The 17,631-nt window shown below is 43.1% G+C and overlaps 1 protein-coding gene across 1 annotated transcript; it reads left to right on the top strand.

Annotated features, from left to right (window-relative positions):
- Window positions 1-3,379: 3,379 nt before the first annotated feature.
- On the top strand, window positions 3,380-4,878 carry TUSC1 (tumor suppressor candidate 1). Its single transcript, XM_056325733.1, has one exon. It carries the CDS (start codon window positions 3,493-3,495, stop codon window positions 4,069-4,071), a length of 579 nt encoding a protein of 192 aa, XP_056181708.1. The 5' UTR covers window positions 3,380-3,492; the 3' UTR covers window positions 4,072-4,878.
- Window positions 4,879-17,631: the final 12,753 nt, after the last annotated feature.

The raw sequence follows: 17,631 nt of genomic DNA, 5'->3' as shown, positions 1-17,631 counted from the left end.
GGACAAGGGAAAGGCTACAGGTTTTATCTATCTGTACTTCTGTAAGGCCTTTGACATGGTGACCCACAGCATCCTTCTAAGTTGGAGAGATACGAATTTGACGAGTGGACTATTTAGTGGATAAGGGATTGGCTGGATGGTTGGATCCAGAGGGCAGTGGTCAACAGCTCAATATCAGGATGGAGATCAGTGACAAGTGGCATCCCTCAGGGGTCTGTATTGGGACCAGTAGTGTTTAATACCTTCATCAATGACACAGACAGTGAGATCCAGTGCACTCTCAGCACGTTTCCAGATAACACCAATCTGAGTGGTGTGGCTGACATGCCTGAAGAATGGAATGCCATCCAGAGGGACCTGGACAAGCTCGAGAAGTGGGCCCCTGTGAACCTCATGAGGTTCAATAAGGCCAAATGCAAGGTGTTGCACCTGGGTCAGGGCAAGCCCCAGTATCAATAGAAGCTGGAGATAAAGAGATTGAGAGCAGCTGGGAGGAGAAGCACTTGGCTTTACTGGTGGATGAACACTGGACATGAGCTGGCAATGTGCGCTTGCAGTACAGAAAGGTAATGGCATTCTGGGCTGCATCAAAAGAAGGGTAGCCAGCATGTCAAGGTAATTGATCCTGCCCCTCTACTCCAATCTTGTGAAATCCCACCTGGAGTGTACTGCATCCAGCTCTGGAGCTCTCAGTACAGGACAGACATGGACCTGTTGGAGTGGTTCTAGAGGAGGGCCACAAAAATTATCAGAGGGATGGAACACCTCTCCTATGGGGAAAGGCTGAGAGTTGGGTTTGTTCAGCCTGAAGAAGAGAAGGCTCCGGGGAGATCTTGTTGTGACCTTTCAATACCCAAAGGTGGCTTTTAAGAAAGATGGGGACAAACCTTTCAGTAGGACCTGTTGTGATAGGACAAGGGGTAATGGTTTTAAACTAAAAGAGGGTAGATTCAGAAGATATAAGGAAGAAATTTGTTACAATTAAGATGCTGAAACACTGGAACAGGTTGCCCAGAGAGGTAGTAGATGCCCCATCCCTGGCAATATTCAAGATCAGGTTGGATGGGGCTCTGAGCAACCTGATCTAGTTGAAGATGTCCCTACTCATTGCAAAGGTGTTGGACTAGATGACCTTTAAAGGTCCCTTCCAACCCAAGCTATTCTACGATTCTAAGAGTAGAAAAGGAGTACAAAATTCAGCTTCAGTTTGAGTCTAGCTTCTTGTGAAACTTCCTTTAAGAATCATAGAGAATAAAAACCCCTTCATATCCATTCAAACGGTAGAGCTGCTTGAATTCCTTTCACTTCAAGAATAAGAATGCAGTGTCCCAAGTTGTAAAGGGAATTACAAACAACAAAAGTTTTTATTTGCCTTGTGAGGTGTTTTTCTAGGGTCTTCTTCCCAAGCAGGTTGGATAGGGTCAAAAATCAGTGGTAGCTGATGGTCCACAAGCATTGACATTTTCTCATCTACGGAGACCTGATACCATTTAAATAAAAACAGGGCTTTAATCAATAGGAATGGAGATATTATTTATCCCTACGATATTTTTGCTGTTTTAAGTATTGTATCCTTTACAAGCATTCTATGAGAAGAAAACCACTGACAACTGGGCAACTTCTCACAACTTCTCTCGTTACTTCCCCCTTTCACACTGTCAAGTGTGATCCTATCTTGCCATCAAGTTTGTCTATACTTACCTGCCATCTTTCCCCAATCACTACTTGCTGTCATTGCCTTTAACCAAAGAGTATCAAATTGGTGTTTAAACATTGTCTGAAGAATCTGGAATTCAGTAACTCCCTTCTGATACACGAGTACGACTTTTATAGAAATACAGCCCATCAATCTTTATGCTTGTATACATGCATGCACAATGGAGTACAATAAGTCACATGAAAAACTGAAATAGGTGAATAAACAAAACTGGGAGGTGTAGTACAACATTCACCATAAGACTCAAGGAACAGCCAACCTCAAAACAAAGTTTAAGGTGCTGTCAATGATGACTGTAATTCAGTGGTCATAAAAAGCTCAAGCTCTATGTTACTCTATGCACTGTGTCACAGGAGTGCAAAGCCCTGGTCCACTTCCACACAGACTGAACAAGTAGCTGAAGTCTCAGCGCTCTACAGGATTTGCCTTAATGTAGTTTTACAAGCATCTTGGCAGTGGGTATACCTATGGGTATCCGAAGCAGCAACATTAAGAAGTGCCTAATAAACAGGCATTAACCTGTTTCTTTCAATGCAAAACCAGTTTAGTCACATATTACATGGAATTACTATAATGCCCTAGCCAATCGTTCCTTGGAAGCTGGCTTAGTACAGGAAATATGTGCTGTAAATTCATTTTTGCTCATCAGCAGTCACAGCAAAGGTACAGTTACACTCAGATTACTTCTGTGATTTGCTCTTTCTCTTCTAAACTTTTTAAGTGAACACTCATTGTTTAGAACCGAAAATATTCTGGAAATAATTACTACAATTGCTGCTACACATTTTTTGTTGAACTTCAAATACATGATCCATACTCAAAAGTTTCAGCTGGTAAGTAACAGCACGCTGGATCACAGAGTAAAGCATGGTTCCAATCACAAAGCAGTTCACAACCTGAAGTGCAAAAAATATGCAGTGATCCACAGTGTCAGGCACTGCACAGTCACTGTAATTCCAACAGGACTGCCTAACTGTGCAGATGCCTATATGCATGTTTATGTAAAGGGGGACAGCCAGAGGGAATTTATGAGAATTCCAGATTAATGGATTTCACCACCCACTGTGAAATGTCAATATAGAGCCCTCAACGTCCTATTTCTCTTCTTTTGCAAATGTTTTACAGGCAAGCTTACACCACGTGATCTTGTTACTTTAAGCCAAATCATCTATGAGCCGTCACAATCAGTCACATACTAACTGGGCATCTTTGTAAGCCTGCATGTCGTACTCCTTAAACCCCAACAACTTAGCAATATCAAAAGGGACCGAGTAACATTTCTATGGGCAGTTCTTAGTTTAACACGAGTTCCTGATCTGACATTAAATCTCCGCTGTGCTGTAGCCACCACTGCTAATTAACAATAAACACGAGGCTCAGAGGAACAGGGGAGGCCTGCACCACACAGCCAGCCAGTGAAACCCCACCTGGTCAGAGAGGCCATGCGGCGGACGAGGGTATTCTGAGAGGCCCCCACAGCGGCTCTGGCCCATCCGCCACCTCACTCGGCCGCGGCACAGGGCGGAGGGGCACCAGCGTCGGCCCAAGTGGCGCGCCCGCCTCAAGAGCCAAGCCTCCGCCGCGCCCCGCCTGGCCCCGCCCCAAAATGGCGGCGCCAGGCCGCACCGGCCTTGCCACCCCGACCCCCGCCCCCGCCCCCGGCGGCCGAGCCCCCGCCCGTTATTTGCATAAGAAGGCGCCGGCTCCCTCCTCTCGCGGCAGCGGCGGCGGCGGGGTGTGGTGTGGTGTGCAGGCGGGCTGCGAGAACGGCACGGATGAGGCGCATGCGCGTTGTGGAGGGGCGCTGGGGCCGTAACGGCTGGGCGCGGAGAGACCGGGCGAGGCCGGGCGGCGCCGGTGGCCGCGAGGCGGAGGAGTTCGTGGAGTGGGGCGGCGGCCCACAGGGCTGGCGGGGCCAGTCGCGGGGCTCACTTCAGCATCTGGCGGAGCGGTACGCGGACCTGGCGGCCAGCCACTGCCAGGCGCTGCAGCAGCAGGAGGAGCAGAAGTGGCACAACGCGCAGCTGCGCCACGAGAACGTGCAGCTGTGGCTGGAGAACCGCCGCCTGCGCCGCGAGAACCGTAGCCTCTTCCGCCAGGCCCTGCTGGGGCCCGGCCCCGACGAGCCCTCCGCCGTGGAGCTGGGCGAGGAAGCGGCGGCCCTGCGCGCCCAGCTAGGGAGCCTGCAAGAGAAGCACCGCCAGGCCTTGAGGCGCCTGCGGCGCTGCCGGGCCGCCAGCAGGCCGGAGGACTCGGGCCTGGACGACGGGGATCTGGACGACGGGGATCTGGTCGAGCTGCTAGAGGAGGATGAGCAGCCGCCCGCGAAGAGGAGCCTGGTGCCGGTCGTGTAGCCGGCGCCGGGGGGAGGGGGGGGGCTGCGGTGCCGGGGGCCTCCCGCCCCGCTCGCCCTCGCCGCACCACGGGGCGGGGGGGCGGCCTGGCCCCGCCTGCCTCCCCGCGCTGCCCCCGGTGAAGCGTGGGCTGGCCCTCGCCCTTCAGGCCAGGCAGGCTGTTCCCAAAGAAAGAGCGGGGGAGGAGCTGTGCTGTTTTTCCTTTAATCCCTTTCCCAGATATATGAGGAGGAATCGTTGACCATGGTGAAGGAGAAGCAGGTTCACCTGGAAAACTGACGCTGGGAAGAGGCCCATGTTTCAGTCTAGGGATGCCTCTGAGCAGCTGTTGTCATGGACAAACGAACAGCTGGTCTCATGTCACCTCATTGCATTTAACTGTGCTTCCTTGGGAACCAGCTGCGGATCACCTTTTCCTCTTGAGTTAGCAACTGTCAGGTGGACCTCAACAGCGATGGAGACTATCAGAAGATGGCTCTGACTAGTTCTTAGCAGTCGGCATGTGTCTGTTGGGAAAGGGAGTGAAGGAACTTTGCAAGCTTCTCTGTTAGCATTCCAGTAAAAGTTGGTAGTCGTTTGGACCCTTCTAAATTCTATGGACATTTACTGCAAAACAGTAATTTTGTTTTCAGTGACAGACTTTGTTCACCATCGCATGAATATTGGTTTGAATTTCACACTTTTACGTAAAACTGCAGCAGATAAAAATAAAACTGTGACACACCAAATGGTTGCCTTAAGTGGGTTGGTTTTTTTTGAACAGGGACTTATTTTCAAACTGTAGGTGAAACACCCTTCAGACCTTTGTAATGTATTTCTTCAAAGACAAACTTATTTGGCTATTTTTTTGACCTTAAGAAAACCTGCTGCTTGAACTATTTGGTTATTTTTCAGATCTGTCTTCCCTAAGAAAACCTACTCTTTTGTAAAGAACTGAAACTTAAGTTGGCTTTGAAATGTTCCTTCATATTTTTTTGTTATTTAAAAGCTGTCTGATGCTTTCAGATCTGGGATAGGTTCCTTTAAAGCTTTTGACAGCCAAGGTCTGTTTCAGCTCATAGTTAAAGTAGCATGAAAAGGTGAAAATATGTATCTTGTTTTCTGTATTTGTGACAATCTAACTTCTGAAGAGTAGCCACTTCTTCGTATGATGTCAGCATAAGCCTCTAATCATAAAATGGCTGTAGTGTTGCTTTAGTCTCTTGAACCTGCAGCCTCAAGTAAGTGCATTCTTAAAATGGGAAGTCTCTCAATGAGAAGTTATGGGTGTTGATGTCTGGATGTGGTGTTTCAGTGTTGGATAAATATTCTCAGAAATGCTTAAATTGATAAATACTGCAGAATTACAGCACCTACAATGCCAACAAGATTGTATTATGTTAATAGTGGTTTCCAGTAAAGTGCAACTACCCAAGCAACAGGAAGAATCTGTCAAAATAGCAAAATATGGGGCCATGTTAAGATACAATGCTAGATGTGTAACTGTGCCAGGCATCCTTTTCAAAAGTTGAAATATTGGCATGTACAAAAGAGGAGAGATTCTGGACTTTTCTGATACAATATGCAAAACTTAATTAAACTTCTGGAGTGCTCCCAATAAATGGAATTTCAATGCATAAAGTGCTAAGTTCTGTGCAATTTTATATAAAGGATTCTTTACTTTTAATTTTTTTCTATATCTTTGTAGAGAAATTAAAGAACAGCCCTGCAGAGTACAGTATATGGGGGAGGGGGGGAGTATTTTGGTAAGATTCAAATTAATGTGAAGAGTATCAAGGAAGGTTTTAGGTATTTAATGAAATTGCTGCTTCCAGATGAACTGCAGCAAATTATCACTTAATTCAGTTAGGCTGCATAAGTTTCATTTAAACAATGATTGGATCTAGTTGTGAGTTTGATTTTGAGAGCAAAAGGCAAAAGAAAAATGTAAGATTTAGGAAAAGTCTTTAGTAAGAAGGTGCAAAAGTAGTACTTCACTGCAGTGTCCCCCAATTAATGGTTTACAGGTGATGAGTTTCCTTTATGATACACTTGCATGTGTGATCCTTGGCTACAGGAAACTGCAAATACTGAGGCTTACAGGAAAAGTGCATATACGGGATATACCTGTTCAAGCCTTCATGCTTGTAGTCTGGATTTGTCTATATGACTAGTTCTAACAGTTAGTAGCTTGATATCATAGGCAGACACATCTGGCCCTAAAAGTGCAGTTCAGTTCAGCCGTTTGTTGATGGATGTGTTGATGACTGGCAAAAAGCACAGAGTATCTTTGAAACTGCCTGATACGTTACAGTATCTATGCGCCTGAGGTGATTGGAGAAGTGTCACCACAGTTGTAGGAAGAGCTTAAACCTTCCTCTACTTTTGGGTAAAGTCTGATTTGTTCGCTGTCATTCTGCTTTGTGTCCAATAAGCAGTCAGATGTTGGAAATTCCAGTTTTTAACTTGTCTCTAGTTCTGTTTATCACATTCTCGACTATGACAAATACTTGCCCTTCTTTTGGTCTAGTGGTTATGGTAGCATCTCTGTGTTCCAACATCTTGCTGTGTTGAGCCTTTCTTCCTCTGGCCTGACTGAATGCTGATTCCCTGGGTTTGGAAGAGAGTGCATTGCAGAACAAAATAGCTACAGTATACTCAGCAAACAGGACAATATACCCAGCAAAGAGAACAATGCTGTCCTGTTATTTCTATAATTTCACTTTTTATTCAAAATATTTTCACTCATATACTGATTGTTTTCAAAATCATGATTTTCAAAACCATCTGTTTTTTTCATGTTTTTAATTCTTAAGTACCTATTTATTTGGCAGTTACTTAAAAAAAAACAAACCTCGCCTTTTTTTTTCGTTTTGCTCAGGCCAAATTTTTGAAGGCAGGTGGACTGTTTTCCAGTTTAAAAATGGTTTTGTATTAATTTTTGCTGCATAGTGGTGTGTACTACAGTGCATCAGAGTGTTATATGGAAGTAAGTTTATTTGCAGGTAATTTTTTTAATTAGTGAATGAATAATCCAAGTTTGGATTTGGGGGGTTGGATGTTTTGTGTTTAGTTTTGTTTAGTTTTTTTCTCCACATAAATGTATAACAATGTGTAAACATAAAAATGTATAAAACAATTGGCAATAATACTTTCCTGATCACCTTGTTAAATTGCAGTGTTTAAAATATGAATATGTATTCTCTTAAGTTTATTTGACACACAAATATATATATATATAAATATATGTAAGTTTATGGAGGCAAACAGAACTAAAAATCCTGTAGCTTTTCCCTTTATTGCTAAGACAACATGTAGTGGGTTTTGGTAGCAGAGGGGTCACAGGGGTGGCTTCTATGAGAAAACCCAGAAGCTGCCCCGGTGTCCGGTGGAGCCCGTGGCAGCTGGCTCCATGACAGACCTGCCACTAACCAAGGCTGAACCTAGCAGTGACAGTGGTAGCACCTCTGGGGTAACATATTAAGAAGAAAAAAGAAAAAAGAAAAAAAAAGGCAACAAAATTCTGCATCAGCAAGAGGTGAGCGCAGCCGCCCTGCAGGCACCCGGGCCGGGCCGGGCAGGGCAGGGGCAGGAGGGGCTCCAGGCGCCAGAGCAGAGGTTCCCCCCCAGCCCGTGGTGAAGCCCCCGGTGAGACGGGCTGTGCCCCCAGCCCCTGGAGCCCCCGGGGGAGCAGCCCCCCCCCCGCAGCCCGGGCAGGGCCCCACGCCGGGGCAGGGGGACGCCCCGAGGGGGCTGTGACCCGCGGGCAGCCCGCGCTGGGGCAGCTCCGGGCAGGGCCTGTGGCCCCGCGGGGACCCGGGCTGGAGCCGGCTGGGCCGGGGGGGCTGCGCCCCGCGGGGGGGAAGAACTCGCATGAGAGAAGGTTGTGAAGGACTGCCGGCCATGGGAGGGACCCACGCCGGAGCAGGGGAAGCCGGTGAGGAGGAAGGAGCAGCAGGGACAGCGTGTGACGAACTGGCCACGGCCCCTGCTCCCTGACCCTCTGCATAGAGAAATCAGGAATTAAGGGGTGGAGGGTTTTTTTGTGATTTGAATAATAATAAACTAATTTTCCCCAGGTTGAGCCTGTTTTGCCTGTGATGGTAACTGCTGAGTGATCTCCCTGTCCTTATCTCAATCCACCAGCCTTTTGCTATATTTCCTTTCCTGGGTCCAGCTGAGGAAGGCAGCAATAGAGCGGCTTTGGTGGGCACCACGCATTCAGCCAGGGTCAAACCATCACACAACAGTTATTTTTTCCTTTTTCTTATGGAATTGTTCAGTCTTGGCTGCAGACTTTTTCTTATCCTTGTCCTGTGCTTTGTGTCAACAAATTATTGTGAAGTATATGTTAGAATGGAAACGATATGCATGGCTCTATTAAAACTGTATTAAAATCTTCTGGGGCCCTGTGTGAATTTGATGGCAATTACTTTAAAACACATGCGTATGAACAGAATGGCTCAGTGTCAGTGCCATATTTAATATACACACTATTGCTCTTTTGAGACCTAATTTAAGTTTCATTAAAAATTGCACTCTGAAGGAGTCTTTGTCCGCTGTGCTCATCTCCTTGAATACGGTAGGGCCTTGGGGTGCCCTAGCTGCCCACAGAGAATAATGAAATAAATTAAATTCTTTGTGTGGCAAACTAATGCCATTCAGATTAGTTTAGTTCAGCTACTTTCCTACCAAAACAGTAATCTGTTACTCTTCCCTTTATATCTCACTGTGTTCAGTATCCCCTTTTAGTTTTGTTCAGGTCAACAAAGATGTTTGCAAGATACATAGGAAACCTCTTTTCCAAACTTGCAAAAGATTTAAAGTAGTGGTTTAAAGCTGGATTTCTAGTGACTGCAAATTAACAGAGTCTTTCCTCTATATTTTTAAGTGATACCTGGTATCTGTATTACCATGCTGGGAAGTTTAGGTGTAACTGCCTGGGAACAGTCACTGTTCTGTACAATATCCAGATTGAATTTACTGCCACATCCCTTCCAAAATAAAACTCTGTATCATTCAGAGAATAATAGCGGCCCATGATTATAAAGCTATTTTTAATAAAGCTTGCAACGAGTATTATTTCCTGACTTTCAAGGCCATTTGCTTGCTCTTTATGCTGTCAAGGGTCTTTGTGCAGTGAGAACGTAGTTGTAGCAGAAGAGAAAAGGCAAAACATTTAGAGGGCATGAAGAGGCTGCTTTAAATCTAGCATTATAGAAGGGAGTGTGCTATAAAGCTGGGAACACAGCAAACTGGTTGGATAATTCAGAGAAAGAGAACATTTTATGAGAGAGAATTACTGTGGAAAAGCTGTGACCATCAAATGAAAGCTAATGGAATTATTATATAACATTATTTTGAGTTATTATATTCATTTATAGTGGTGTATTTTAAATGAATAAAAATACTGAATAAGAAGTTTGGATAAAGTAAAAGATTAATACCGAGGAAAAATGCAACTGTGTCGTGCACTGACATGGCTTTTAAGTGAGGACAAGCTTTGGAAAGCTGCTTTACAAACAGTCCTGAGCCTCTGCTGTGATTATTAGCAGTGGTGCTCATTAAGGTTAATTTATTTCATGTGAAAAATTGTGAGGGCCAGCAGACGAAGCATCTCCATTTTATAAATGCTGCAGGATTTTCAATGACCTTAAGTGCTTTACACAGTTGTTTGTAATTCAGCACCTAGACGAGTACAAACCTTAACCCCCAGGTGGAGTACTGGTTCAGTAATAGAGGAATGTGCTGCAATCAGCCAGCAACATCCAGGTGCTGTGCTTTGACAAACTCACTTCCAAGTGTCTTACCCAGACTAATGCTGATTAGTGTGTGAGAGCTCAGGGCGTGCCTGGAGGTGAGGTGGTTGCAAAGCATATAAATACAGTAGGTCTAATATTTTAGTCATCTTGGCTTCTGTTATAATGATTGCCTACAAAAGTTATATGGGGTACTGAATTAGCAGCTGGTGTCTTTGTGCATGAATTGCAAATAATTAGCTTCACCTGTGTTTCTTCTCCTTATTAAGTATGAAATACTGTTGTCACTTCCTTTGTCAGAACTATGACTCTGTGGGTATTTGGTAATCGTTTCTTCACGGTGAAGATGGTCAAATCATTATACCTGGCTATTAGAAACCTTTGTTCCCTGCTGAGGCTTTCATGACTTATAATTTTGGACTTTGTTATTGCATTTCATTCAGAAGTAGTGGATTATTTTTTTTTAATTTATGTAAAGTCTTACCTTGTTTTACAGTTTGAGGGAATTTTGTTGTGCTGCACTGGTGAGGAAGAAAAGCTTCTGGGTGGATGCTGTAAAATCATTTAGAATCAGAGCAGTGTACTTGACACATCTTCCCATGGACTTTAAGAATCCAAAAGTAAGATTCAAAAAGGTATACATTTTCAAAGAAATCCTGGGGAAGATTTTTTCTTCTGCTTTTAATTTTTTAGTGATGTAAGATCTGTAGCTTTAACAACAGTTAAATATTTCATTACTCTGCACTGTAAATATAAGTGACTGAATCTGTTGAAGGGCTTAGGCACATAAAATCTAAAGTGAGGCACTAAAGCACTAGAGATGCTCAGAAATCTAAATATAAGGTCTTTACTAGCAAAAACAGTCCCAGAGGGTTCTCTTCATTTGACAGAGGAAGGTTGTGACTATTTTGCTTTTGCAATCTGTTTATTGTGAAAGAAATAGCGGTAAAAGTATAAAAGTAAAATTGAATGCTGTATGCTTGAAACTTGTATGGCACTAGCAGTTGGAGGAATGTGCATGAAAAACTGCTCATCTGGATATGAGTAGATGCTCTTGCCTAGATCTTAATAGTCGCTGGCTTGGAAGACATCTGGAGAGAGGACTTCAGGTGTCAACCAGCTTGGTTGCTAGCCTTTTCTTGGTACCAGAGAAGCTTTTGTTTGTGTTCTGCCAGAGTATTTCATTTCAGCTTTTAGCTAAAGAAGTTTTTGTGCCCTCAGTGGGCATTTGTCCATCTCCTCAATGGCTGCTGAGCAGGGCAAAACCCAGAAGCTTACAAGGTCTACATTTAGCCAATTAAGAGTGTGGAAGAGTGTCTAGAAAAAAACCTGAATATATCTAGTTAAAGAGCAGATGGGAGGATTTCTGACCATATGGGCAAAAAGCCCTTGTTGCATTGACAATTTCCCTGTATGCTAGACTCCAGCAAACTGATGTAGGAAATACTGTTGCAACAGTGCAGCAAAGTTTCAAGAAGGAAATAAAGGTGCAGGATCAGGCTGTTGCCGTGTGCTGAAAAACAAACCAGCAGGGAAGAAGACCAGCCTGGCTGAACAGAGAGCTCTGGCTAGAACTCAGTGGTAGAAAAGAGAGTTTAGCACCTTTGGAAGAAGGGGCAGGTAGCTCTGGAGGACTGTAAGGAAGTTGTGAGGTTGTGCAGGGTGAAGGTCAGAGAGGTGAAAGCCCAGCCAGAGCTCAGGCTGGCCACTGCTGTAAAAGGTAACAAAAAATGTTGTTACAAATACATTAGAAATAGGAAGGCCAAAGACAGCCATCATCCTTTGCTGGATGCAGGGGTGGGAACACTGCCACAAAGGATAAGGAAAAGGCTGAGCTACTCAATGCTTTCTTTGCCTCAGTCTTTAATAGCAAGACCAGTTTCCCCTCTGGCTACTCAGCCCCCCGAGCTGGAAGACAGGGATGAAGAGGAGCAGCATGAAGTCCCCACAGCCCAGGAAGAAACAGTCAGTGATCTCCTGCTTTGCTCAGACATGCACAAGTCTGTGGGGCCAGGTGGGATCCACCACAGGGTACTGAGGGAGCTCACCAAGCCTCTCTCCATCATTTATCAGCGGTCCTGGCTAACCAGGGAGGTCCCAGCAGGCTGGAGGTTAGCCAGTGTGGTGCCCATCCACAAGGGCAGGAAGGAGGATCTGGGGAACCACAGGCCTGTCAGCCTGACCTCGGTGCTGGGGAAGGTTATGGAGCAGATCATCCTAAGTGCTGCCATCACACGTGTGGTCTTTATAGAACTTTAGACAAGACTTTTTTTCTGAATGTACAGCAAGTACACACCAAGATACAAGATCAAATATTCTCATTGCATTTCTGTCCTCTAGGCTTTGCTAATTCCGTGTCTACTCTGGCATGCAACATCTTGCAGGAATGGGTCTGTCTGAGGGCGCATGGCTGTTGCTTTTTTTCTGGACCTGTCCAGCTAGGGAGGAGGAACAGGAGCAGGTAAGTTTAATTGTATACAGATTTCTGTGGAGATTATGATGGCAAAATGGATTGTTTGTGGGTCTGTCCTTGCTCTCAACCCTACAAGTTATCCCCATTACTTGAAGCAAAAATCTGAAGACATCCAGAGGCAATGGTTGAGTCCAGACAAAAGTTTCCTTATATGAGTATTTCCTCCATGATTTATACATGGAGATTCACTGAACTCTCATCTTTGCCCCCAAGGATGCTGGACATGGCACATTCTCATTTCAGTGTGATTTGATTAATTTTCTAATGATGAAATTGTGTTTGGGGCTTTATGTCTGTTAATTATATTTGGCTGCAGCTTGGAACTTTTTTTGCTTTTGTTTTCCTTTTAGACCTTCTTTCTATGCACCTGTTGTTGAACAGTGGTTCTTTTAGATATTGCTAATGTTTTAGTAGACATAGCAAAAGAATACTCATTCATTCAATAGTCTTGTGGAAGCCAGTGGAAGTAATCATGTAAGAAAAGCCAACAAAATTTGACTCTTCTGAAGTGATGGTATTATACTGTTATTTTGTGTTGCAAAAGGATGATCACTAAAATGAATTCTGCCTGCCCTAAAGCAGGGATGAGAAGTGAGAAAGCTCTGTGAGCGGCAGTTGTCTTAAATGTCTCATAAAGCTGGGAACTATGTGCAGTTTCTTAGCATCTGGAAACTGTTCTGTGCTACAGCACAGTTCTGTGCTACAGCAGAAGAGTGAAGATCAGGGCACCCAGATAATAGGGTGTCAGTAACCCATTTTTTATGGTAGGTTTCAACTTAACCATTAAAAATTATGAAATAAAATATGCAAAACACTTTACAAATATTACAGAAGGATGTTTTTATATTTCCTGCACTTGTATTCTGTAATCAGCTATAAAATTGATGTGCATAGCTACTAATCTGTTCCAGATGGGCATTCCTCAGTCTGCTACTGATTCCATTGGTTGCTTAAAGATTCCTGAATCTTAAACATTCCTGAAGTGAAGGCTTATTCCCATCATGGGAGCAGAGTATTCTTTTGCAGGTCTGATAGTCCTGTCATTTTAGAAATTGAAACCTACACTTCCTTAACATTAAATTGTCTATAGTTTTCCTGCTTGCTAAGGGACTTGGACTAGTCTTTTATGTGGAGAATAGCTGAGTAGCGTCTGTGCATTACTACCTTAATGAATGTATCCTACCAGTGTAGGGTTTCTTTTAAAATTTGTTCCGCTAAAGTAGGAACTGGCTTTACTGGTGAAGAGAAGTGATGACTGGATCATATTTACATTTGAGTAAAATGCTGATCATAGACACTGAGGAATGTAGTCCATGTAGGTAGTCCGTGTCCCTGAACTTGGTGACAAGAAATAACATGTTTTATTTGTATTTCTATATGAAGATCATTACAGTTTCAACTAAGGCAAATTCAAAGCAAGGTAACAGTTTAATTTTGTCAGTTAAGAATCATACAGCTTTTAGGTTTTCTGGAAAGGGCAGTTTTGGTAACTCATTTTCCTGTGTGCCTCTAACAAATGCCTCTGTCATGGCTGATTTAGAAGTAGGTTGTCTGAAAATTTCTCTCCTTCAAGTGTACAGAAAATCTATTTTTCTTTTGTTTAGTAAATAAAACCCCCTAATCATTATTAAAAATGCTGGTCATATTTTAGTGTCATGGAAGTGAGATTAGATTCATAATGAAACACATCTTGATGGTGTGTCTTTCAAGTGATATGTTAAAACAACTTGGAAATTTAACTTTATTTTTTGGGTATTTGGCAAGTTGACTGTGGTTACCTTAGTCCAGAGCTATATATTGGGATTTATATTACTGTTACATTATAGAAATCTGAGACACTTAACTTCTTAGCTATGTTTTGTATGCCAGGAAACATGGTTTCATGAAAGACTGAAATTCTCTCACAGAGATTTTAAAGGCTGAAAATTAGTACGTTCCATATGTGACTGAGAACACCGTTGTCCTTGGACTGTCTAAGGAAGGATTTGTCACTAAAGAGCAAATGTAGTCTGAAGTGCTTGTGGCTGTTCTCTCTCAAGCCTTGGTGCGGTGTACAATGTGAGAGGAGAAAGCAGAAGTATTTCCAGGGTGCTGTTTCACAAGGCAGGGATTCAAGTGCTTACTTTGATGTACCTGGATTTATAGTACTGCTAGGGTGCTTATTTGCTTTCAGTGGTATCTAATTAGTGCCAAATCTAGCCTCTGCACTTCAGTTCCCAGCTGAAAATTCAGTGCCTATCAAGAAGGGAGAAGAGTGGGAAGATGTGCAAGTGCGCAGCAAGGTTGGATGGTCTAGTAGTGAAAACTGCATCTGCACAGAAGCAATAGTCATGTCTTTCTTATGACATTGTTTCAGTGAGCTGAGACCTACCTTGCAAGAACATGAGAATAACGTCAGTCTGAAGTAGTACATAGTACTAACTAGAGCTTATTAGCAAGTCATTTGGGGAATAATTAGAAGAGATGGTCAAATCTAACATGGTAGTTCTCCCATGACACTTGTTCAACTTCTAGCTACCAGTGTTTCAGAGGTTTTTAAGGTGGTTGTAGGGTAGGGGGGAAATGATATTGAAGGGACAAGACAGGACAGTGCAGAAAAAAATGAACACACAGAGGAAAAAGGTAAAGGTAGGTTGTAACTTGTAGAATCATTTGCAGGACAATCTAGAAAAGGGCTAGTGAAATGATAGACTAGGATTTGGAAAGGACATTCATAGATGAGAAAAGAGAAGGGAGAATGAGAACAAAGGAGTAGGTAAATTCACAAATGGTGGTTGTATAATGCAAGAAGTATAAAAATATGAAACTTTTACAGGGATGAAATATTATGGAGCAGGGTAACATCTTGAAAAATGTCAGTGGGAAAACTGCAAGATCTGTGAAATGTGTTTCTTTACAGTATAAGTAAGTGAAAGTGCTGGAAGATGGTATAGATAAAACTGGTGTGTAAAATGTCCCATTTGATTAAGATAATGTGGCTTTATCATTCCATGGGTTCTGCAAGGCTTTTAAGCATACTCTTCAAGATAAGAGCTGAAAACAGACTAGGCTAAAATCTGAAGGTACAGGCTGATAACCTTATTAAATAACATCTACCAGGAATAGACCTATGTAAGTCAATGGAGATAATTGTGGAGCGAGGCTCTGTTCTGTGTGAATAAGGGCAATGTGGTCTAATTTATTCATCTGAAAAAATTCTAGTGACAGGAAGAGAACAGGCAAATCAATATGGAAGTGAACATTTTTCCCCAACAGATTCAGTTATCATTGGTGATGAAGTAGCTAATCTAGATAGTTTTTGTGAACATGACAACTGTGGTAAGAAATGACTGAATATTCGCTGAACTGTTGTTTATACTGAATCACGTTTTACAATAACACAAATCTCCTTGCTATAAACCATGCAGTTTTGTTCCTTCACCTGGATAAGGGTATGTGAGTGAAAGGAGAGGACTGAGCACTGCACGTCAAATCTAGTAGTTACTATTTGCTTGCTTCAGGAAGCTAAGGATAGCCATGTCATAGTACATACATCACCTTACCAGAGCCTGGACCTCACCTCCCAGGGGACCACCATCAAGGGATCAAGCTGCCAGTCATGGGAGGTACACTTGGCTACTGAGAGGGGCACAGAGTGTGCCATGCCATCAGGGGCACCGTGAACACAGCAGGGAGGAGTTGGAGGGAATCAGAGCAGGTGCCAAGGGAGGGCTGCCTACAGTTTCAGGCAATCAGCCAGCTCCGTGTTGGCCCATTTCCTTTTGGGCATTGCATATTCCCATGATCACTTTCAGCAGAAATGGGCCAGCAGCTAATAATGGTGGTGTATTCCTGCTGAGAAATGTCAAGTGGTCAATGTCAATTTTGCAAGGAAGGGTGTTCATGGAGGACATCCACCCCGCAGGCTAGGTCTGATGTGCTGGGCATTTCCATGGTCATGTGGGTCCATGAGAGATCCCCACAAAAGGGAGCAGAAAGAGCTTCTGTGCACAAAGGGAGCACACTAAAGTTATCTGCAAAGACAGATCTCCCTGCTTTGTCACGCTGATATCAGCCAGGCTGTCACAGGCATCTGTTCAGGGGCTCTGTTTGAGTAGGAACAGAAATGTGTCACTAGGTGAGTTTTTGGGAAATGTAGACTACTAAATTCTGATGCCTTTAAAAATATTTTTAATAATTTTTTATATGCTTATGAGCTTGAGACCATCAAAGGTAAAGTTATATGGAAACAAATATACCTACTGAATATCTGATAGAGGTCTTAGTGATCTGATCTGTGTTTTTTAAGATGAAGGGGAAAGCATTTCAGAACATACATGTTGCAACATTTTTTGAAAAAAAACTATTTTGATTAATAGAGGTGGCAATGATTATTTTGTGTTAAACAATGGCCATTTCCCATTCCCACATTTCCCCACCCCACTGCCCTTCAGCTGCGAAAGGTACTGACATGATAGAACTGAGATTTTTAAATGAACAGCACAAAACAATTAAAACGAGGTGCTTGTAATGATGGAAAATTACCATTTTCATTGACGTTGAGGTGAGGTAGATTGCAGAGCTGTTTCACAGGAGGTCTTTTGAGTACCATCACATTGTTTATCCTCCACAATTTGGCATATAATTTTGCTAACTCATTAGTTTGAAGAAAGTACATGATGAGTCCCAAAATTTCAAAGGTAGAAGAAAAGAACTGAAGAAATATCCTTTTTTTTTTTTTTTTTTTTAACTCTCTTTTTCATAATATAAAGTGAAATTGGGAGTAATTGTCTGTGTGTGTGTCTATATCCTATCTTTTTCCTGATTTTCCCCACTTTGAGACAGGCTATTCTGCCTTTTTTTAATCTAGGGCAATTTCAGTCACCCAGCTTTCAAAAGCGACCTTTCAAAAAGCTTCTTTGAAAGGGAGCTGTAGCACTAAGGTTGGAACAATTGAGCAGAGATAGGTAAAGGGACAGAAACCTTTTAACCTGGCACTGCTGACAGGGAAAAATGTATTGTCACTGGGAATATATACAAGTCGAGTACATCAGGGGCAGGTTCACTAAGGTCTGTAAATTAGTCCAGTCTGGTGGGCAAATATATGACTGTGCAGAATGCTCAATCGTACTTATTTACTCACCAGACTGGACAGCTATACATATTTCTATACATGTGTATATATACATAAAAAGTATATGTGTCTGTGTATATATATAAATTTAATTGTTAAGCAAACATCCAGGAGCTAACTCATCTCCTTTCTTCAAACTGTATAAATCTATTGCATCTGATAGTCCCACTGAGCCTTTAGAAGGTGGCTAAGAAGGGAAAAAGGGAGGTAAAAATAATAACAGTTGACGTTAGGGA

The sequence above is a fragment of the Falco biarmicus genome, chromosome Z, assembly GCF_023638135.1.
Source record: "Falco biarmicus isolate bFalBia1 chromosome Z, bFalBia1.pri, whole genome shotgun sequence".
NCBI classification, from domain to species: Eukaryota; Metazoa; Chordata; class Aves; order Falconiformes; family Falconidae; genus Falco; species Falco biarmicus.
Note: the sequence above shows the minus strand (reverse complement) of the source record. Positions and strands in the feature narration are given on the sequence as shown.

What these genes read in the sequence shown, in the direction of transcription:
- TUSC1 (XM_056325733.1), top strand. Translation starts at nt 3,493, where the DNA reads ATGAGGCGCATGCGCGTTGTGGAGGGGCGCTGGGGCCGTAACGGCTGG.